We start from the raw sequence: 21,370 nt of genomic DNA on the forward strand, positions 1-21,370 counted from the left end.
TCACAACCAGAACACACAGTGCTCTTATGGTGTCCAGTGGTGCCACACAGATGCATGAGGACAGGTTCCACATGAATATACACAATGAATACAGAAACATAAATACTTGGTGTCAGCTTTCTCCTCTCCTACTGCCATCTACCTTCCCTGGCTCCAGTTATAATCACCCAAATACCTCCATTAACCCCTAAAAATAACCACATAACCACTTTGGGATCCAAGAAAGAAGCTTTATAAGCAACAAAGAGTCTTTAACATGAATGCAAGGGAGCAATAATAATTAAAATGATACATTAAGACTGAAAAGAATTATGAGTGTGGCTTTTACAGTCTTCTCATGTCTAAATTGTTTATGTGTTCTGATTAGAACAGCAGGCTAACCCAAGGACTATAGCAGAGACACCAGAATGAAGATTCTCCAGGATGGCCTGTCCAGACTGGATCATAAGTTCCTTCATAGTGACAAATTCCTGGAGATAAAAATCCAAGGTCCATTTAGATAGCAGGAAGCAGAAAAAGTCCACAGCCCAGTGGGTTGGATGTTGCAATCACCAAACCATTTGAAAGGATTCTACTGTTCCTATCTTTGGCAAGGACTGCAGACACCAGGGAGGTTATCCTGCTCAACTGTTATCCCGGGAGAACAAACGGAGGACACGTAAACGGATCTCTTTGGTCTTGGCACCATAGACAACAGGGTTGACCACAGGTGGTAGTAGGAGGTAGACATTAGCCATGATCACATGGAGCAGGGAAGTAGGGCCCCCCAGTCTGTGCACCACTGAGAGTCCAATGAGAGGCACATAAAAGACCAGGACTGCACAGAGATGGGAGATGCAGGTGTTGAAAGCCTTGAGTGCTGCCCCCCGAGAGGATAGCGCCAATACAGCCCTCAGGATGAGGATGTAGGAGAAGCCGATGAAGAGGGAGTCCACACCCATGACTGAGAGGATGATGAAGAGCCCATATACTACATTGACCGTCGTGTCAGTACAGGACAGCTTCATAATATCTTGGTGTAAACAGAAGGAGTGTGTGACGGTGTGTTTTTGGCAGTATGACAGCCGCTTCAGGATGAAGGGCAAAGGGAAGAAGAACACAAATCCCCTGGCCAGGGCTGCTAGTCCTATCTTGGCAACCGTAGGCCCTGTGAGCACAGAAGCATGCTGCAGTGGGTAGCAGATGGCCACAAAGCGGTCAAAAGCCATGGCCAACAGGACAGCTGATTCCATGGCTGACAAAGCATGAATAAGGAACATCTGGGCCAGACAAACGTTGAACTCAATCTCCTGGGTTCCTGTTAGAAAGAGGCTGGCCATCTTGGGCATGGTGACAGAAGAAAGGACCAGGTCAATGGTAGAAAGCATGGCCAGAAAGAGGTACATGGGTTCATGCAGGCGGCGTTCCACACGGATGATCAGGACAATGGCCAGGTTGCCCAGGGTGGCCAAGGCATACATAAAACACAGTGGGAGAGCCAGCCAGAAGTGTGTGCTAGGTCCCAGGCCAGGGATGCCCACCAGCAGAAAGTATGCTGGGTGGATCAGAGTTCCATTTGAAGTAGCTTTGACTGCAACCAAGAGCTTAGGATTCTGCATGCCAAGTACAGGGTCTCTGAAAAGGGAGAATAGAGGAGAGAGAGAATTTATAAGGAAGGGGCACTAGAGCAATGAAAGTAGCAAACTGAAAGATTACGTAACTCTAGTAATTCTGAACAGTCTCTCTTTCTGTTCTAATTCTCCTTCTTCTAATTCTCCCCCAGGGGTCCCATTAATCTCAGAAAATGTACATAACAGCTCTCATTTCCAGAGTGGCTGTTTCAAACTAGCAACACTGCTCTTCGTCACTGTGCAGAAAGATTTGCACAGAACCTTCCACACTGACCCCAGCTAGCTCTTCTAATGCCTACAGGGCTTAGGTTGGTTCAGGTCCAAAGTCTGAGGCTCAGTCTATGGTGCAAGGTTCAATCAAGAATTAGACTCCAAAAGACAGGTTTTTGTTAAGGTCTGAGTAGCACTTGGCAGGCTTCCCTGATAGAATCATCTCAAGCTGTTAGTGCAACATTATCCCCCCAGGTCCTACTCCTGGCCCAGAGAATCAAAATTTCCAGGGGACGAGTCCATAAATCTGATTTAAAAACAATAAATTCTTTCTCCTGGGTAATTTGGTTTTTTAATAACAGAAATTTGGGGAGATCTGTTCTGGTGTTTGGGGAAATGCAGGTAAGAAAGACAATCACTCCCAGTACTTTTAGTCCCAACAGAGAAAAGAACAGACTCTTTCATAAGAGCCTTTCAAGGTCCACCTGAGTCAGCCCCGGATTGTGCTTGGCTGGGGTGTGACATGGAAGCCCAGTGCAACTGAGACATGGACAGAAAATCCAGGACTAGCTGGTGTTCACAGGCTCATTATCTTTTTTCTACTCCTCTCCCTGCAGAGTGCAGGACACCCCAGGCTCAGACTCCTGTCTTAACACAGACTGCACTGTTCTAAGTCTCTGTCCTGAGATATAGACCCATATAACCTGCGCATCTTCATATTTTCACTTGGACAGCCTGTGCATTTCATACTCATCCTGCCCAAATATTAGACTCCTTCCAAATGTTACAACTTGACCCCCCAATCTATCCAGATCAGGGCAGCTAGCCCCATCTTCATTTCCCTGCCCTTTATCTCCAGGCATGATTTTGCTTTTCTAATGAAACTACTATAGTCATTCCTCTTACTTAACACACCCTCCCTGACTCCCTCCCAAACCTCATATCATATCATTACAACATATAATTATAGCATGATATTATACCCACTCTGTTTCAATTATGAAAAGAACTTCCTAACACACCTTCCTGCCAGCCAGTCCAGTTTATCTCAAGCCACCCCCCACATCATTTTCATGCACACAGTAAAACTGGACAGGCTCCTTTCTAGCAAGTTACCAGGAGCAAGTCACCCATAGCCTTCAAGATGAACTTGGAACCCCTTTGTCTGCATTCAAGATCTTTCATGGTGTTTTGAATTAACTTTCCAACCTAGCTTCTCAGTTTCCTTCTTCATTACCAATCACTACCACCACACGAGTCTTTTTCTCTGGGTAAATGGACTCCCTTCACCTTGTTTCTTCAGTGAAGGGTAGGAGTCTGGATTCAGGGGTCTTTCCTGGCATAAAGGATACACAAAGATTGGAATGGGCCTCACATGGTTTGAAGAAAGTCCTCGTTGGGTAGATCACTGAATAAGGTTTGGAACTTAGGCAGCTGGAATCTGGTAAGTATGCAGCTGACAGATGTCCCCAAACCACCAGGTTGTCTGCACAGAGGCCGGCTCCACAGCTCACTAGTCCTTCCTGTCTGGCCAATCCAGGCTGCTGGATATATATAACTTCTCTGAAGCCCTAGAGAATTGTGGGGGATGGTGAAGAGTGAGTTACCAGGGCTCCCTTGGAGAAAAGCTCTGCTCTGGGGCCCCAAGATAGCTAACTCCAACCAGCTCAGTCTAGAAGGTAGGGAAGTGCCCTGAAGTGGGAGACAACAGGAATGACAGGCGTTGGAAGAGAAGAGCTAGTGGAATAGTGGTGTGGGCTCGCACCAGAAAGCACACAGACACATTTATGCTCAGAATGCGCTATCCATGAGGATCCCGGGCAGGTTTCCCCTCAGCTTCTTGATGCTGCCCCCTTGTGGTCTCATATGGGAGTTGCAGTCTCCTGGCAATTGGGTGATGACTCAGGATAATTCAAGGACAGAGGATCTGTCAGTCTGAGTTCTTCCCACTGCCCCACGCAGCGCCTTAGCTCTCCCTCCCTCTCAAGCCAACCCTTTCTTCCTTTCTAATCACAACTCTCCTGTTTCTAATCATGACTCTCCTGTCCTCCCAGAAATAAAACTTTTGAGAGTGGTTGTTGAAATGTGGGGTTCTGTCAGGACTCAGACTTGAGTCCAAATCTGAGTCCAACTTCTTACTAATGGTATGACCAACACTAGCCTCAGTTGGATGTGAAAAACAAAATGAGTTACTAGCAATTCTCTCATGAATGTTGATGCTTACTATTAGTGCCGAAACAATTGGAAGAGCCAGTGAAGTAGGAGGAACTCTAGCTGAGATAGAGCTACACAGTCAGAGGAAGAAAATACATTGGGAAGGAAGAGTGGACAGCAGTAGAGAAGGCTGCTGAGAGATCAAGCAGTATACACACAAAATAAAATGTTAAAGGTTACCTGAGATGAACTGTTGCCACAGGTTAGTGGGAATAGAAGTTTGAACGCAGCAACATGAGGAGGGTGTTGGAAAGAAATGGAGAAAGTAGAAGTAGATTACCCTTTTAGGAAGTCTGTATGTGAAGAAAAGGAATAAAATGGACACTACATGAAGAATTGATAGCTGTAAGGAGAGTTTTTTTTAATGTATATTCTGGACCTAGAACAGGATCGAATGCTATTAAATATCAATAAGATGGAATGGTAGAGAGGTTCCCTGTCCTTTATTTGTCACATTCCCAGTGGTGTTCAAGACAATGACCCAAGTAGACCATTCACCATCACAAAGTCATGTCTAGAGGGTTAAATGTGTTACGTGGTCCCAGAGTTTCCTTCATTTAATTAGGCCAATATTCTGAACTACAAACATGGTGCTGTATTGTCTATTGAACATCACCATTTAGGTGTCTCTCAGCACCTCAAATACAGTGCCTCCAAATAAACTGATTGTCTCTGGTCCTCAGTCCATGCCCCCAATCTATGTTTTATATTCCCTATCACAGAAATTATTCCGTTACCCAAGCCAGAAATCTAGACGCCATCCTCTCTACCTTCACCCTCTCTCTCTCACCTGCCTCTCCAACCAGACCCAGCCAGTCACCAAGTCCTCTTTATTTTGCCTCCTGGATATCTTGTGAATCAGGTGATTTTTTCTGTATCTCCTTTGCCTTTACTCCAGTCCAAGCCAAGATTATCTCTTGACTTGATCATCATCAGTAAAACTTGTTTATTGGTCACCAAATAAAGATATTTCTTACCAATTTACTGTCCACACTATGGCCAGTATAGTCTTCCAAACACAAATCAGTTCGTAGCATCCTCCCAGTGGCCTTAGAATGACAGGTTGAAGTTCATGCTCACAGCAGTCCAGCTCATAATGCATGTCAACCATCTCAGTCCATCTCTCTATCCCCATCTCCAAGGAGTATACCTCTCTTCCTGCATGCTAAGTCCCAGATACACTGAAATTACCCTGCTACTTCAATGCTTTCTATCACAATTAAGCTTTCACCGTAGTGTATTTTATGTGTAAGAATCTCTCAAATGTCATTTTTTTAATAAATGTGTACTCAACGACCTGGCATCTCTTACAGGTGCTGGGTCTTCGTCAGGGTTCCTCCAGCCTACACTCCACACATATATACTGCTATATTCCCATTCATGGCATTTCACACAGAAGTTGTCCCACCACATTCTCGCTAGGTCTTTCTACTGTTCCTGCTCCATCCCTTTGCTTCCAGAGTGGCTCTCTTTTCTCTACTCCACACCACCCACTCCACCCCCTCCCACCTCCCTACCCACCCCCTCTTTGGACAGCTAAGCCTAAATATGTTTTCTTGGTGACTCTACTCTCCTCTTGCATCCAGTGGTTGGTCCCCAGTAACTCAGGAGCACTTCCAAAAAAGATTTCCACCTTTTCTAAACCGAATTTTAGGTGTTAGCTTCTAGGCCTCCTCCTTCATCCCTGATGCTCTTCCACTGCCTAAATGAAAGTATTACAAATGTAAAGGGGTGGTTCCCAGAGAAAGAGAAAGTTCCAGGTTCCCTGCCCCACCCAGGGACGGGTGAAGCTGAGCAGGGAGTAGAAGAAGAGACTGGAGGAAAGAAGGAAGACGAATAGAGCCAGAAAGAAACCTGAAGGAGGCACACGGAGCAGAGAGACATATGAAGAAGCTGCGCTTGTTTCTTGGTCTTGGACTGGTTGAAATAGATGTGGTGAGAGTGACCAGTGGGGAGGTTAACAATGGCGGGTTTTATCTCAATTTTCATTGTGCTCCTTCTATTCCCAGACATGCTGGTCCCTTCTGCTCCTTTCCTGTGGGTCCCAATACGCTTTTTTTCTTAAAAAAGATTTATTTATTTATTTGTGCATACAAGAGCTGAGGCACAGGCCAGAGGTGTGGTGGGGGGAGGGGAGTGAGAGGATTCACCAGAGACAGAGTGGGGAACAGAACAGGCAGACGGACCGAAAGCACTGCTGAGGGGAGCAGCAGGTGAGTCAGGAGAGGTCTGCCGCACCATGTGGGTAGCTCCCTGGCCGGGGATGGAACTCGTGCTGCAGTGGCTATGAACAGCTTCACAGGTTGCATCTTAATCCGTTGCACTTTTTTTTAAATACACACAAGAAGTGGGGGTGTAGGCCAGAGGTTGGGTGGGGGTGAGAGGACTCACCAGAGACAGAGTGGGGAGCAGTAACAGGTGCATCTACTGAATACACTGCTGAGGGGAGCCGCAGACCAGACAGGAGAGAACTACAGCGCCATGTGGGTATCTCCCTGCCCCGGGATGGAACTCATGCTGCAGTGGCTGTTCATAAGTTGATAGTGCTGACTTTAACCCCTGCGCCACCAGGGCGGCCCCTAAATGAACTGCTTTATCCAATGTTGTCACCGGAAGGAACAAGGTTCTCCGGAGAGTTATGAGCAGCCAAAGTGGAAGCGTGAGTCACAAGGTCAGCTGAGTCTCTGCTAATGTAAAGCCTGAATAGCAAGATCCTCAATCGGACTCGCCCCAGAGCTGACTCCAGGCCCCTTTTCAATTTAAGGGGTCCTGGGTGTGGAGGAAAACTGGGAAAATGCGAGGTACCCCCACATATATACCGCCAGCTCAGAGGTGCGCAGTCTACTTCCCCGCCTCCGATTGGCTAGCGTCGCCCGGATCCTTGTCTACAATTGGCTGCTCCTACAAAGCGCCTCCGGGTGGGCGGATCCCTGTACTCAGCCTCGGCCGGCCATTGGCTCCCGCGGTGGGGGCGGGACCCCGGAAACCCTCAGGGCCTCGCCTGGAGCGGAAGTAGCTGTAGCCCGGGTCGCCGGGAACCGTGCGTGCTGTACGGGCCGGACCCGCCGCCTCCGGAGCTGGGACGCCGGCCGTGGGAACCAGCGTCTCCGTTTTCGCGGTCCTCGTCCTCCAAGCGCTGGTCCGGGTTGAGGAGGAAGGTGGGTAACAGCCGACCCCCGTGCCACCTCCGAAGTTTGCGGTCCTGCTGGCTCACCCTCCTGCGAGGCTCACCCTCCTGCGAGGCTCACCCTTCTGAGAGGCTCACCCTCCTGGGCGGCTCACCCTCCTGCGAGGCTCACCCTCCTGGGCGGCTCACCCTCCTGCGAGGCTCACCCTCCTGCGAGGCTCACCCTCCTGGGCGGCTCACCCTCCTGCGAGGCTCACCCTTCTGCGAGGCTCACCCTCCTGCGAGGCTCACCCTCCTGGGCGGCTCACCCTCCTGCGAGGCTCACCCGCCCTACGAGGCTCACCCTCCTGCGAGGCTCACCCGCCTGCTGCCCCCGGCCCTGCCCGGCACTTGCGGCCTGAGGTCGGCCGCCCCCCTGCTCTCCAACCCCGCACGTTCTCCTCGCCCCTCTCCCCGCAGCGATCCTCCCTTTAGTCCTCCCTCTAGCCTTTTCCTACCCCCACGGAAGTCTTTCCCAGACTGGCCCCCAGCTGGGCACAGTGAAAGCAATTAAACGTTTAAAATAGGTCTTATATTGAAGAGCAATAGCTATCCGCTCCTACATCCTCCTTGCAAAGCAACCACTTTTAACTTATTCATGTTTAGAGCTTATTATTAATAAGCTTATTATTAATCTTTTTATGATCCTGTTCATCTACATAATATGCATAATATGCTTGTTGCACCATTCTTGGTTTATCGTTTGGTGTTTCTTTACCCCACTTTCCTATTGGCACCATCTTCTCGGTTTAAAACTGCTGCTTTCACTATGTGTTTTTGTAGCTTCCAGTGATAGGCATCAGCTTCTGTTGTGTCAACTTTAGGTGGAAAGTCTGCTGCCTTTTTGAATTAGATGAGGATATAGACACTTCCATTTCCAACATACTATCATCTGGACCTCATCGTTTACATTTAATTCTCATGTATTCAAAAATATTGGAGGCAATGTTCTTGGCATTGGAGAAGTAGTAGTGAACAAAATAGTGTCCCTGTCTTCATGAAACATACAGTGTGGGAAGTAAGGTGGAAAGCAGTACATGTCAGTTAAATGCAGAGTTGCATATAGGTCATTTGAAGCTAAGAAAGCAGCAGGAACCCTGTGGGCTGTAGTGAGTGGAATGGGGTCTGTTGGAAAGTGTGGCCGTTTCTCCCTTTGCTTGACTGGACACAGAATCAGTTTCAGGGTGGAGAGAGAGAATTTCCTATTGGGGTGCTGAGGAACCAGCATACCAGTATACTCTTCCCTAGGTTAGTGACTAAGTTTAGGATGCTAGACCTTATAAATTGGTCATTATAAAGGAAGGAAGAAAAGCAGGAAGCAGAGAGGCCAGAGCAAAGGCATGATCTGCACATCCCCTAGAAGAATCCTCAAAATTTGCTTACTGCCTCACTTTCAGGAAGCCTTATTGGACTACCCTAAACCACAGTGTTATCTTTCTCCTCTTGGATTTTTGTCATACTTTGAAGCTAAAAAGGTTGAGTAATTTATCCAAGAGAGAATGATGGAGCCCAGCACCAAGCATCTGTAAAATGAGAACAGTAAAATAAATGATTTCTACTTAGGATTGTGAAATTAACTGAATTAATCCATTTGAAATGCCCGGAATAGTGCCTGGCCAATAATATGCTCAAGAAGTGCCTTCTATTATGATGATGATGATGATATGCTCTCAATTACCCAACAGTATAAAAGCTTTCTGGGTTTAAGAAAGAAAAAGAAAAATACCGGATGGTCTCACTCATATCAGGAATTTAGAAAACTTAAATAAGGGACCAGGAAAATGAATAACTATAAGAAAGTGAAAATCAAAATCAACAAAAAAACTATGAACCAGAGACATTCTATAGGGGGTGGGGTGTGGGGAGGGGAGGGATTGGGGTCAAAATAAGGGGGTCGCAATTGTATAGGGAATATAAAAATAAAATTTATTTTAAAAAAAAGCTTTCTGGGTTTAGGAACTAAACATCCTACAATCACTTGCTTAGGCATCCCCAGATACCCCTCTGTGCCGTGAGTAACATAACCCAGTTGGGAAGTGCTTATTAAACAAGGTCAATAAAGGACCCATAGAAGAAAGTTGGTTTTTTTAGTCATTAATTATCCTTTTACTGATCCCTCTGCTTTTGTTTCTTTTTTCTCTTATTTTTTCTTTTCAGTCATCACTACTACTGTGTGGTTTTGTTTACGTTCTGAGGAGGGTATGAGAAGGAGCCATGGATCCTGCGGCATTGGTGGAAGCTGTTGTGGAAGAAGTGGACTGTCCCATCTGCATGACCTTTCTCAGGGAGCCTGTGAGCATTGACTGTGGCCACAGCTTCTGCCAGAGCTGTCTCTCTGGACTCTGGAAGGTGCCAGGGGAGTCTCAGAACTGGAGTTACACATGTCCACTCTGCCGGGCACCTGTTGAGCCAAGTAACCAGCGGCCTAATTGGCAACTGGCCAATGTGGTAGAAAAAGTCCGGCTACTAGGACTGCGTCCAGAAATGGGGCTGAAGGGCGACGTGTGTGAGGTCCATGGGCAACAGCTAAAGGTGTTCTGCAGAGAGGATGGCCTGATCATGTGCCAGGCCTGCAGCCATTCCCCCAAGCATGACGCCCACAGTGTCGTGCCCATGGAAGATGTTGCCTGGGAGTATAAGGTAGGAGGTAGAGGTTGGCACCTCAGTCTCTCCTCCACCCCTTACTTAACTATATCTAAGTCAGAGAGTTGATCAGGGTACGCTGATTCCTTTGGCTTCTGACACCCACAAATCCCTGGCACCTGATACAGTCCCCCCCTCACCTTGCATTCACTCCCACATCCACACCAGATTGCAATGTGGCTTAATGCCTAATCCAGAGATGCATTCCTTGCTAAGAATTTCAAGACCCAGTTTGTTTGAGCTGGGGTTCTGGGTGCCTCAGATGAGTTTGGGCCTGAGTAGTAGTCAAGACTGCACCTATCAGAACCTACAACCCTCTTTGTAACAGTTCTACAGTCACTTGACATTGACTGAGACACTTTAACTCCCTCATAGACAGAAGTGACCCTTAGAAATTTGAGATCCTGACAGTTGGCTTTCAAACTGGTAAGGACCATCAGGGAGTGCTGTAGTGAGATTGTTTAACGTGCTAAGGTTCCTTCTCACTTTGTTAGTCAAATGGAGAATAAAAGCTACAACTCGGGGCCTCCCCTGTAGCGTAGCGGTTGAGCACTGGATGCAAAGCTGCCCGCAACCTCTGCAGTGCTGGTTCGATCCCAGGCTGCTCCCCGGCCACTGGAGGAGGGTCCCACATGGCGCGCAGACCTCTCCCACCTCCCGCTGCTCCCCTCAGCAGTGTACTTCAGTCCTTCTGCCTGCTCTGCTCCCCGCTCTGGCTCTAGTGAATTCTCTCACCCTCCCGCGCTTCTGACTGTACCCAGTGCTTGTATAAATAAATAAATCTTGAAAAAATAAATAAATAATTAAAAAAAAAGCTACAACTCAGCTCTTCTTGCTCATTGACCAGCATTCTTTCTCCTTTCCCTTTCTCCTTTGAAAAGCCACCTCTAACACTGCTTTTTTGTAGCTACCCTCATCTACTTCAAGCTTCTAAATCTCTCTTCAGTTGCCCATGCTGACATCTTTCTCAGAATCTCAATATCCCCATAATTCTGTGATCCACCAATCCAGTACTAGTCTTAATTCTCTGTCTTGAAGTTGAAATTAGAAGGTAGCTGTTTTTCTATTCAAGAAGCATTGTAAAAAATTAAAAGTACTTATTAAGTTTGTTCTGAGAGATTTATAATAGGGAGGCAGTATAATATGGCAGTTAAGAAGCTGGGTTGAACCTCTGCCCAACCATTTACCTACTGAATGACTTTGAGTAAGTCTCTTAGTCTGCTTTTGTATCTGTACAATGGGAAGAATACAAATCTCAAGAGGTTTGGAGTATTAATGGTGTATTTAGTGCTTAAGCCATATGTGACACCTGGTAAATCTTTACTAAAGTGGTTAATGTTATTATCAGAATACTTTGTGCTTTCCAATAGTAATCTCTTATATTAATATTCTAGGCTAGTACTTCTTTTAATATGCAAGTGAGTCACCCAAGGATCTTCCTAAAATTCAGGTTCTAATTCAGTAGGTCTGGGGTGAGGCCCAACAGCCTGCACGTCTAACAAGTTCCCAGGTTATGCTGATCTGTTTTGAATAGCAAGGTTTTGTGAGGTAATAGGCTAACACAGCATATAAGGATAAAAATAGGCATGGGAAGGAAAATCAAAGGTACTTTTCTGGCAAGCTTGGAAATAGACCTACTTTAAGGAAACTGACAGAATGTAGGAGTTTAAATGATTCTCAGATTGAGAGCTACACTGAATGTCATTGTGCAGGAATCCCATCTTTATGTCCTTGCCTTCTCTCCCAGGATTCTACTGGCCCATCACCTGAGGGACACTTGTTTCTCATTACCCAACAGTGCGAGGAAGTCTTATCAAACTGGGCTGCCTGAGAGGGCCTCATGAGTGTTTCATCTCTTCCAGTGGAAACTCCATGAGGCTCTGGAACATCTGAGGAAAGAGCAAGAAGATGCCTGGAAGCTGGAAGTTGGTGAGAAGAAACGAACTGCCAACTGGAAGGCAGGTTGCTACCAGGGGGACAGAGTTTGTATGAACCTTGTGTGATCTTGGAGCTGGCCTTTGGCAGCTTCCTCATCTCTCAGGCAGGAAGTGGGGTTTGAAATCGGAGAGCCTGTGGTTCACATACCAGCTTTCTTTACCAGGTGTGTGGCCTTCATAGGCCATGTACCCCCTCAATTCCAGTTTCCTGATTGTGATGTAGGGATAACCCCTGGGCCTAAGCCCTTATATGTGAGAAAGGAAAAGCATGTGCCTCACTTAGGCATTAGATCACAGTGGTATAACTTGTGCAATACTTACTAAAGCATAGTTTCTGTTTCATTTTCCCCAGTTAGAACATATTTACCAAGAGTTATTAAATATTAGAAAATCATCTCTGAAATTTGAGGTCCATAACTACCAAACCATCAAAAATTTTGATCAGTAGAAGGTAATGTTGAACCAGCCTAAAACAGTGTGTTGAATTGATACAGTACCAGTAAGAAGCAAAAACATCTAATAGTGTAAACTACACTGTCTTAGATTCTTAAGTGTAGCTATCATCATTATTCTGAAAATAGAAAAGTCTGGAGTATATAGTACCAAGAAATGTTTTGGACCCTCCCAGGATCAATAGGAGTAGGAATCAGGGCTCAACAGCAGGTGCTGAAGCTATGGGAACAGAAAGGCAGGAAAACTCATGTCCTTGATCTCTGCAATGCATAGCACACGGTTGATACCAAAACATTCTAGACCATGTGAGCATGTATATGCCAGTGTGCTCAATCCTGGGAGACCTTTATGCAAACAATATCAGTCTGATTCCAGTCATGGCTCTGCAGATGCAGGTGGAAACCCGGAAGCAGAGTGTCATGTGGGAGTTTGAGAAGTATCGGAGATTACTAGAGAACAAGCAGCCCCCAGGTCGGCAGCTAGAGGCAGAGGCATCCGCAGCTTTGGCCAGCCTGGAGCAGGAGGAAAGGGAGACCATGCAGAAGCTGCAACTAAGTCATGAGAAGCTGACCGAGCAGAGCCAGGTCCTGTGGAGGATGATTGAGGAGCTGAAAGAGAGGTCCCAGTGGCCTGTCCGCTGGATGCTGAAGGTGAGTAGCAGGGCTTCTTGGGAACCCTGAGTGGGAGCTGAAGAGAGCCTGGGACTCCGGAAGAGAGGATTAGCTAGTCTTCAGTGGGCCCTGACAGCACTGCACCTGCAGGCTTGGATCCTGTGTACCGCCGAGATTACTACCCCCTATGGATGCCTGTCCTGGTGCCTCATAGATGGGGCAACTTCACGTAGCTCTGGCAACATGCCAACCAGAGCTCAGCACGCTCTGCTTCCCTCCTGTGGGCGTGTCTCTGGTGCCTTCTCTCCCACCTTACTCTCTGTGTCACATTCCCTTGGTAACCCACCCAGCCCTGTGGCTCAGTGTCTGTCTAATCCCGTTGAGGAATAGCACATACTCATGTCCTGATTATTTTTCTCTTTCTAGGATATTCATGAAGTCTTAAATAGGTATGTGCCCATCCTTGGATCCCCTCACAGTCTGGTAAGGGAAAGTGAGGTCTGGCCAGAGCCAGAAGTGGGGAAGGAACAGGGACCCCCGCACTTACAGAAAACACGTGCTGGCCCATAACCTTCTCTCTCATGGTCTTGGCTAAAGCTTTGCTCACCTTTTTTCATCTTTGTACATGGTCAATTTTATTTCCAGTTGTCCCAATTAGAATTTCGGGTAAATTTGCAAAACACATGGTTTCCAGTAGATTCCCCCAAGATTGGGGAGAAGACTGCAGTGTGTCCTTCGGCGATGCTCTAAATCCCAAGCACCAGCCTCTCCCCTGCATTACACCTCTTCCCCTCCTGCTGTCAGGTGGACCTCTCACCCCTCCCACAGCATAGGAATGTGATGGTTCTCTCACTTCTACATGCCCTTAAAGCCAGTCAGAAAACCATCACAGCTCTGCTTTGCCTGGTCCCTCACTGACTAGATCCCTGGCCAAACTCCCTCCCCATGCTAAGGGAAGGCCCAGGTGCAGAGCCAGGACTTCCGGCCCCAAGGCTTATTCCTCCTCTACCAGGAGCAAGTCGTGGAGCCTGCAGCGGCCAGAGCCAGTCTCCCTGGAGCTGAAGACAGATTGCCGTGTGTTGGGACTAAAAAAGATTCTGCGGTCATATGCAGGTAATGGTGCTGGCGGAGGTTGTGATGAGCAGTGGGAGGGACCCTCCTGGGGAATAAAACAGTTCAGTGTCTTCTGGATGCCCCATCCAACCCCCATCTCATCGCTGAGGAACCTGTGGTTGTACTAATCGGGAGACCACACCCAGGCGTGCTGGCTCTCTGTCAGCTCACAAGCGGATCTTTTTCCCTAGCTGATGTGCGCCTGGATCCAGACACTGCTTATTCCCACCTCATCGTGTCAGAGGACAGAAAATGCGTGCACTATGGAGACACCAAGCAGAACCTGCCAGACAACCCTGAGCGGTTCTACCGCTACAATATCGTCCTGGGCAGTCAGTGCATCTCCTCAGGCCGGCACTACTGGGAGGTGGAGGTGGGAGACAGGTCTGAATGGGGCCTGGGAGTGTGTAAGGAGAATGTGGATCGGAAGGAGGAGGTCTACTTATCCCCACACTGTGGATTCTGGGTGATAAGGCTGAGGAAGGGAAATGAGTACCGGGCAGGCACCAATGAGTACCCGCTCCTGTCCCTGTCAGTGCCTCCCTGCCGGGTGGGAGTCTTCCTGGATTACGAAGCCCATGAGATCTCCTTCTACAATGTGACAGACAATGACTCCCACATTTTCACATTCCCCCACGACCCCTTCCCCGGGCGCCTCCTGCCCTATTTTAGCCCTTGCTATAGCATTGACACTAACAACACCGTGCCTCTGGCCATCTGCACCCTGGATGGGGAGGACTAGGAGAGCCACCCTCCCAGCAAGAGGCCTTAGAGTTGCTCCTGCCCGTAGGGGACTTGGTGGACCTGCCACTGACAAGCGTCCCCTTGAACTGAGCTGAGCAAGAACCCAGGGGTAGCTTTGTCTGACCCAGTGGTCTGGTGCTACTGGGCCAAATTCTCTCACTAAGCCTCAGACACAGTCAAATGAGCACCACGCCTTGGTGAGGGAAAGATGACAGGGCTGATGGTAAGGGTCAGAGCAGTTCTAAGGATCAGGATGCTGACCTCTCTGTAGTTCACACCCCATTTCCCCCCTCCCTGCCGTTGTCAGAATTAAGTCAGTGAGGATGAGGATGTGGGTCCATCCTCCAGGGAACCCTTTGGGTGGGGTTAGCCAACAAGCCAAACAGTCCATTTCCAGAGTGGTGGCTATGCTGGTACCAGTTGGTACCAGAAGCACCTGAGGTTTGCTGCTACTGAGCAAACTGCTTTGACTCCAGCTCCCTGACCTCTACTGAGCAAACTGCTTTGACTCCAGCTCCCTGACCTCTTGACTAGAGAAATGCATTGCAGCAAAGGGTATGGGGCTTGCCCAGACCACCCCAGTGGCCATGCTCTCGCTAGCCATGAGCTGGGCAAGTTACTCAAATCACTTGGTCTCAAACTCTATAAAAAGTCGGATCCCAGCCCTGCCCTTTTCTCTTACATGACAAAATCAGAAAACCCCTGAGCCGTATTTTTGTTTTCGCTTTATGGATGAAGAAACTGAAATGGCCTCAATGCAGAAGTTATTCCTCACAGAGCTATTAAAAGAAGATTGTAAAGATTATAATGTGTTTCTCATGCTGAAATGAAACAGGATTGACAAACTCGCTTCTCAGGTCGCATGTCTGTATGTATCACTCATTACTCAAGGGTCCGGATCAGCCCCCATGTTTGGAAGGTGCTCAGTGTCTTCAGTGGGAAATGTGCATAGTCAGTGTGTGCTCTCCTGACTCCCAGGATCGATGTGAATATCTTAGATCTATCTCATACTTTTGCTCCTGTCTCAAGAGCCGAGGAAGGCAAGCCATGGGTTTGCATGTAGGGACCTTCCTCTCTCACCTTTGGACAGCCAGCATCTTCCATCTTTACAGCAGTGCCTTCACTCCCTAGAGTCTCTCTGCAAGCCACCTAGGGCCCTTTAGACAGAAATGCACCCATGCCAGTGGCGAACTCCAGCCCATAGGAATATATTCTGTCTGTTGTCTTTGAATTGGGATGGGGACGGGACCTCAGGGTAGAGAATAAAGATAGTAAAAAGAAAAAATAAAACAAATGACAGCAAGGACGCCTCTCCCACAAGCTGGCTGAGCTAAAGTTTGGATCTTTTCATGTCACCAAGAAAGTCTGTGGTTCTGGTAGCTGAAATAGTCTCCCTGCTTCTGTCTCCTCTAAATCTGTGATATAAAGAGGAATGGGGGAGGGGAGTCTGAGAAGAAATATGACTGTGCTCAAAATGCATACTATTCATCTGGGCCATTGATCTTAGACTGATTGTTATGTGTGGCAAAAACAGTTCACCCCAGGTCTTGTGATTGTGGCTGGAAACTAACAAACTGCAAGGCAAGCTCATGAGAATTACTGGCGTTGCTTATTGCAAGGGACTACAATAGTACAACATGCCATTGTCACCGTGATGCTGTGTAACACAATCTTCCATATGGTTTAAACTTGAAGGGAGTGATTTGGGGTTTAGGATTGGCAGCAGAGTAGATACTAGCCTTGTATTTTAGCAGTTCCAAATGGCTGTAATAAAGAATAGCAAAAATAGTCCCTACCTTAATTGTATTGGCTAGTCAGTCCCCTGTGAAGGAAGTGAAACAAGCCAAATTAAAAAAAAAAACTCATTCTACCCACATGCTTCTAAGTTGATCCTTTAGTATTGACAGTAGATGGGGAGAAGTCTCCGTCCATCTGCCATTTGGATGGGAATGAACTGCTCACCCACAAATCTGGTCTTGGCAGAGGTAGAGCTGACTTGTATTAGTGGGACATAAATCTTTGCATAGGGATGTGAAAAGTAGGTCCTTAGGGAGCTCTTCCAGTTATGTTCATGGACACTTAGCAGAAGAAGCTACTGGTCCAGTCGGTAGTATTCTTTTACTATGGTTTTATTAGGACACATCTTGGAAGGTTTCTAGAAAAGGTACATTATTTGGTGATAAATTCTTTGAAATCAAGATGAGTTAAGGGGCAGGATGACCTTGTTTATAATGTGCTATTGTTCTTTTTGTTGTTTTTGATATAAGCTAATTTACATGTTATCATTACTTGTTAGAATGATTACAAGGTTAAATGATGCTTCATTGTTTATTTCCAATTGTCTGATTTTTTAAGAGCAGGCAAGAAAATTGGAGTTCATAGATATGAAAACCCTTTTCTCGAGGGTAGTTGTTTATACTTCCCTTGTAAGAACCCCATGAAGACAGAGATCTGGGTCACCAGATCTAGTGAGTCTAGTGACAGGAGTCACTAGATCTAGTGAGTCTAGTGATGTGTTGATAAATATTTAAGTGAGGGAATTTTCTTTCATATGTCTAGAATCAAAACAGAAATTAACTCTTCTGCCTCATAGATGTTTGAAATACTGAATGCCGCTTAGTTATAATCTTGTTCAAAACTAATTTAAGGAATAATTACAAAAGTAGGCCAGAAGAGGAAGAAGCAGGCAGGTAGAGAACACAGTGCCAGCACCTTCCCTGGACTGCTTCGGATGGCCAGCACCTTGGTGTGATCATTCACTACAAGGTAGGGATGAGTTTTGCCCCTGCCTGTTTTACTCTCAGAGAAATCAAGGGACGCAGAGCCTGAGCAGTGAAGAAAAAGGCTGCTAAAAGGTTGAAGGGAAGAGACAGGGCAAATCCTTGGGTTTATAACTCCCCACAGGAGATCCAGTAGCACTTCTTTTGGAGCAAGATTGGTTGTAATGTCTTAATATTCAAGCATCGCATCTACTGTGGGTCCCAGGCACTAGTTAACTGAGTACGCACTGCTTCATGTGATAGAACAGGGGTCAGATCTGAATATATTTGGAGAAGTCCAGGATTGTATGTTTTGGGGTAGCCATGGGAGGGAGCCAGTCTACTTTAGAAATATGTAATGCAATAAATATTTGAGTACCAACAGTGGGTCCCAGGTAGTTTCAGGGAATACCAGTGATGGTAGAATACAGAGCCAGCAGGTCAGGCTTCCAGCGGAAATGCTGGGGAACAATTTCTGTTTAGGGCACAGGTTGGACCATACCTTTGTCACCTTACCTCAGTTTCTTTAGTGCATATCATAGTCGACTCTTGGGGTTGCTTATGGAGAAAGAATTATATGACTTTGCAAAATGAAATCTTATCAAAAATGCTTAACTGCTTCCTGATCTTAATTTGTTTTTAGGTTAGGGGTTGCACAGGGAGAAGAGTTCTTTACTATACTTTGGGAATTCAGTGCGTCATTATCAGATTTTTAGAGGCTAAATCCTAATACAGGTATAAAAGGATAGAGTACATTCTGGTAGGTAAACAAGCCCAGTGTTAGCACAAGGTATGAATGCTAGTTGTTGAATAACAAGTCTACAATTATCACAAGTACTGATCAGAACTGCAGTTTCAATAGTGCCTAAAACTACCTTTAAAATTACAGAATTTGAAATTTATTGCCTATACTTTTAAACTATATCAGTGTTACATTGTATGCTTTATATTTGTTGTTTTCAGTACTCTATGAATTAGCATTGTTTCCCCCAACTAGGAGGAGATACTAGAACTCAGAAAACTTATTATCAACACTTAGGAAATTATCTTTAATTAAGATTTCCAAGTGTACCAGAATTAAATATATGTATCTTATATATAAAATCTTTTAACATACACTGATTATTCCATTTAAGACTTTCTGAAAGGGGAAAATAAAAACAAAAGCCAAGTAAGTATCTGGAGTAGTGACATTTCAGCTTCATTATTGATATTATTTTCCATTAATGTATCCAAAAGAAGAAAGACGTGTGTTGTATCTGATCCCTTTTGGGTCTTAGAGTTAAGCAAGATTAGAAAGCAGAGACAAAATGCCCAAAACCAAACTCACATCCCGATAGCTTCTGCTCAGAAACAGAAGAGTGGTAATTATACACACTGATTTCAACTGCTTACCAATAGGGAATATAGGAAAAGAAGAGGAATCTTATGGAACTTAATAATAGGGATATACCTGGGTGTCCAAAATAAACTAACCAGAGACTCAGTTTATTCATCTCATTTTGTTAATTTGCCTCCCTTGAAGAGGAACAGGTTCTTCCCAAATTCATGTGTTGGAAAAAGGCCTCCATCAGTGGTCCCAAGTTCTCTCCTCAGATAAACTCAAATCCACTTTGACTGGAGAAGGACTCTGGTGCAAGTCTGCACACAAGAGCCAAATTTAATGGACTCATCATTGGACCACAAGGCAGGGTCATATGTTAACAGTTGCTTCCATATAACCTGAGAAAATCATCTAGGTGTACAGTGGTCAAACAGTTGATTTCTTCTGAAACTAGTAGGACACTAAATTAGAAATAATAGGTAATAAGATAAGAAAAGAAAAACCCTAAATATATCTTCTCTGCCCAAACTTATCTCTGATTCAGATACTAGTTGATTAAACCATTAAAAGTATTGTCAGGAAATTAGTTATTTCTTTCATGTTCTTGTTAAAAATTGAAAAATGATGCAAGGATATCCTTTACACAGGATATCCTGTGGCACCAGGTGAACCAAACCACCTCCACAGATCTCTGAGGCGTCTTCGATGTTGGATGGAATGCTCAAGGTCTGACCAGACTTTGGGTTCATGAACCAAGGTTGGGGTGGCCAAAGAGGCAGCTCATCAGCAAACTCAGTGTTTGCTGCCTTATTTGTTTGGTCCTCAGGCCATAAATGATGGGGTTTAAGGTGGGTGGGATGACCAGGTACAAGTCCGCTAACAGCACTTGTGTGTGTAAAGGCACTGTGCCCTTCCCTATCCAGGCCACGTAGATGGACGCCATCCCAGGCAGGTAGTACAGAGCCATAACACCCATGTGGGAGCCACATGTGCTTAATGCTTTCAACTGAGCGTTCTTTGAAGAGAGACCAAATACTGCCCGGAGAATCAGGTTATAGGACGCAGCAATGAAGACCACATCACAGCCCACAATAATAGAAGAACCAATCATACTGTAGAGACTACTGGGCATGGGGTTGGCACATGCCAACTTGGCCACAGCTATGTGCTCACAGTAAGAATGGAGAACCACTTTGGAGTCACAGAAAGGTAGGTGACTCACCATCCAACTGAGAGGAGTCATGAATATGACAGCTCTGATGGTGATGGCCACACACATTCCCAGCATCACTTGAGGGGTGAGAATCCTCTTGTAGTGTAGGGGCTTACAGATGGCTACATAGCGGTCAAAAGCCATGGCCAGCAGCAGCCCTGTCTCCACAGCTGTGGCTGCATGGACAAAATACATCTGAATGAAACAGCCATTAAAGCTGATGGAGTTGTCTCCTGAGAAGAAGATGACCACCATTTTGGGCACCACCGAGGAAGCCATAACTATGTCCACGGCAGCTAGAACACACAGAAAGCAGTACATGGGCTCTCGTAGAGTAGAATCCATGCATATTACTGTCATGATGAGGGTATTTCCCAACAGGACTATAGTATACATGGCAGTCAGCATAATAGCCAGCCAAAGATGGGAAGACTGCAGACCTGGGATACCCACAAGGAAGAAATTGTCAGGGGGTTCCATTGTGTGGTTGTCAGCTGGCCCCACCATCACATAGGAAACAGCTTTCCTGTTAATAAATAAAATGAGAAAAGATTATAATCCTATAAGACTTGCGCCCAGCTGAGTTGTTAGGAGAGCTATTCCCAGCTCTGGACCATGGGTTCAAAAAACTGACAGCTGATACGTTGTCCTGCCCCACCTTTCAGCCTCCTCACTATTCTTTGCCTTACTAATTTCTATTTGTTCAATGATCAGCTTTTAGGTTACGTCCTTTGGGAAATCTCCCTCATCCCATTTGAGGCTAACTCAGGTACCTTTCTTCTGAGCTTTCATTGAATGTTCCATGTTGACTTCTGAAGGGCCTAAATTGATGACAGTACCAATGATCTAATTGTGTATGTTTTGTTCATGGCATACCAAATGTATGACCCATGGTCATGGTGCAAAAGCCCATTAAGAGAAGATAGGTGTGCTCAATATAGCAAATACTTTCCATAGAATGAGAAATCAGAAGGAAAGGTTTTTTCTTTAAATGTTCAATTCCTAAGACTTAACCCTTTGCACTCCACTGTCCCCTCTCAGGGGACATCGGAATTCTAGCATATCACTCGGATGTCCCCTCTCAGGGGACATTGCAATTTATTAGTGATTACGGGGAATTGAGTTATTTCAACGCAACTTTTTGAGACATGCATGTTTCCCTGAAGTTTTATCTTGAAATGGCACAAGAAATTAAATCAAAATATCGTAAAATTACTAAGATATATACAAGAAATGTCAGCGGGTTTTGTGTCGGACGAGAACGTGAGATGTGTGCTCATGACGGTCTGAGCACTTCGCGACGCCACTTGAAAAGAGCGATAAGGGGAGTTTGTAGAAGAAAGGTCGGTTTTCGAACATAGCACGCACTGTAT

General features: G+C 46.0%; 3 protein-coding genes across 5 annotated transcripts; 1 reads left to right on the top strand and 2 right to left on the bottom strand.

Moving 5' to 3' along the window:
* Nucleotides 1-623: 623 nt before the first annotated feature.
* On the bottom strand, nucleotides 624-1,598 carry LOC119255029 (olfactory receptor 51D1). The gene has a single exon (XM_037522049.1). It carries the CDS (start codon nucleotides 1,596-1,598, stop codon nucleotides 624-626), a length of 975 nt encoding a protein of 324 aa, XP_037377946.1.
* Nucleotides 1,599-7,057: 5,459 nt separating this feature from the next.
* TRIM68 (tripartite motif containing 68) lies at nucleotides 7,058-20,562 on the top strand. Of its 3 annotated transcripts, none has more exons than XM_037522833.2 (7): nucleotides 7,058-7,192; nucleotides 9,358-9,492; nucleotides 11,706-11,801; nucleotides 12,623-12,883; nucleotides 13,271-13,293; nucleotides 13,857-13,957; nucleotides 14,149-20,561. In XM_037522833.2, exons 2-7 carry the CDS (start codon nucleotides 9,415-9,417, stop codon nucleotides 14,697-14,699), a joined length of 1,110 nt encoding a protein of 369 aa, XP_037378730.1. In that variant the 5' UTR covers nucleotides 7,058-7,192; nucleotides 9,358-9,414; the 3' UTR covers nucleotides 14,700-20,561. The 3 variants fall into 3 exon arrangements, with proteins under 3 accessions (XP_037378730.1, XP_037378729.1, XP_037378731.1); XM_037522832.2 differs by having other exon boundaries at nucleotides 9,358-9,840; nucleotides 14,149-20,560; XM_037522834.2 differs by lacking the exons at nucleotides 7,058-7,192; nucleotides 9,358-9,492 and having other exon boundaries at nucleotides 11,712-11,772; nucleotides 14,149-20,562.
* LOC119255577 (olfactory receptor 52I2-like) lies at nucleotides 19,530-20,525 on the bottom strand. The gene has a single exon (XM_037522836.1). The coding sequence runs from the start codon at nucleotides 20,502-20,504 to the stop codon at nucleotides 19,530-19,532; it is 975 nt and encodes a 324-aa protein (XP_037378733.1). The 5' UTR covers nucleotides 20,505-20,525.
* Nucleotides 20,563-21,370: the final 808 nt, after the last annotated feature.

This window comes from Talpa occidentalis, unplaced genomic scaffold, assembly GCF_014898055.3.
Source record: "Talpa occidentalis isolate TD23 unplaced genomic scaffold, MPIMG_talOcc4v2.1 talOcc4.3, whole genome shotgun sequence".
NCBI classification, from domain to species: domain Eukaryota; kingdom Metazoa; phylum Chordata; class Mammalia; order Eulipotyphla; family Talpidae; genus Talpa; species Talpa occidentalis.

Excerpts from the sequence above, each read along its gene's own strand:
- LOC119255029 (XM_037522049.1), bottom strand. The coding sequence starts at position 1,598 with ATGCAGAATCCTAAGCTCTTGGTTGCAGTCAAAGCTACTTCAAATGGA.
- TRIM68 (XM_037522832.2), top strand. The coding sequence starts at position 9,415 with ATGGATCCTGCGGCATTGGTGGAAGCTGTTGTGGAAGAAGTGGACTGT. Across the intron at positions 11,802-12,622 it reads AACGAACTGCCAACTGGAAG|ATGCAGGTGGAAACCCGGAA; the intron begins GCAGGTTGCTAC and ends ATGGCTCTGCAG. Across the intron at positions 13,294-13,856 it reads ATTCATGAAGTCTTAAATAG|GAGCAAGTCGTGGAGCCTGC; the intron begins GTATGTGCCCAT and ends CTCCTCTACCAG.
- LOC119255577 (XM_037522836.1), bottom strand. The coding sequence starts at position 20,504 with ATGGTGGGGCCAGCTGACAACCACACAATGGAACCCCCTGACAATTTC.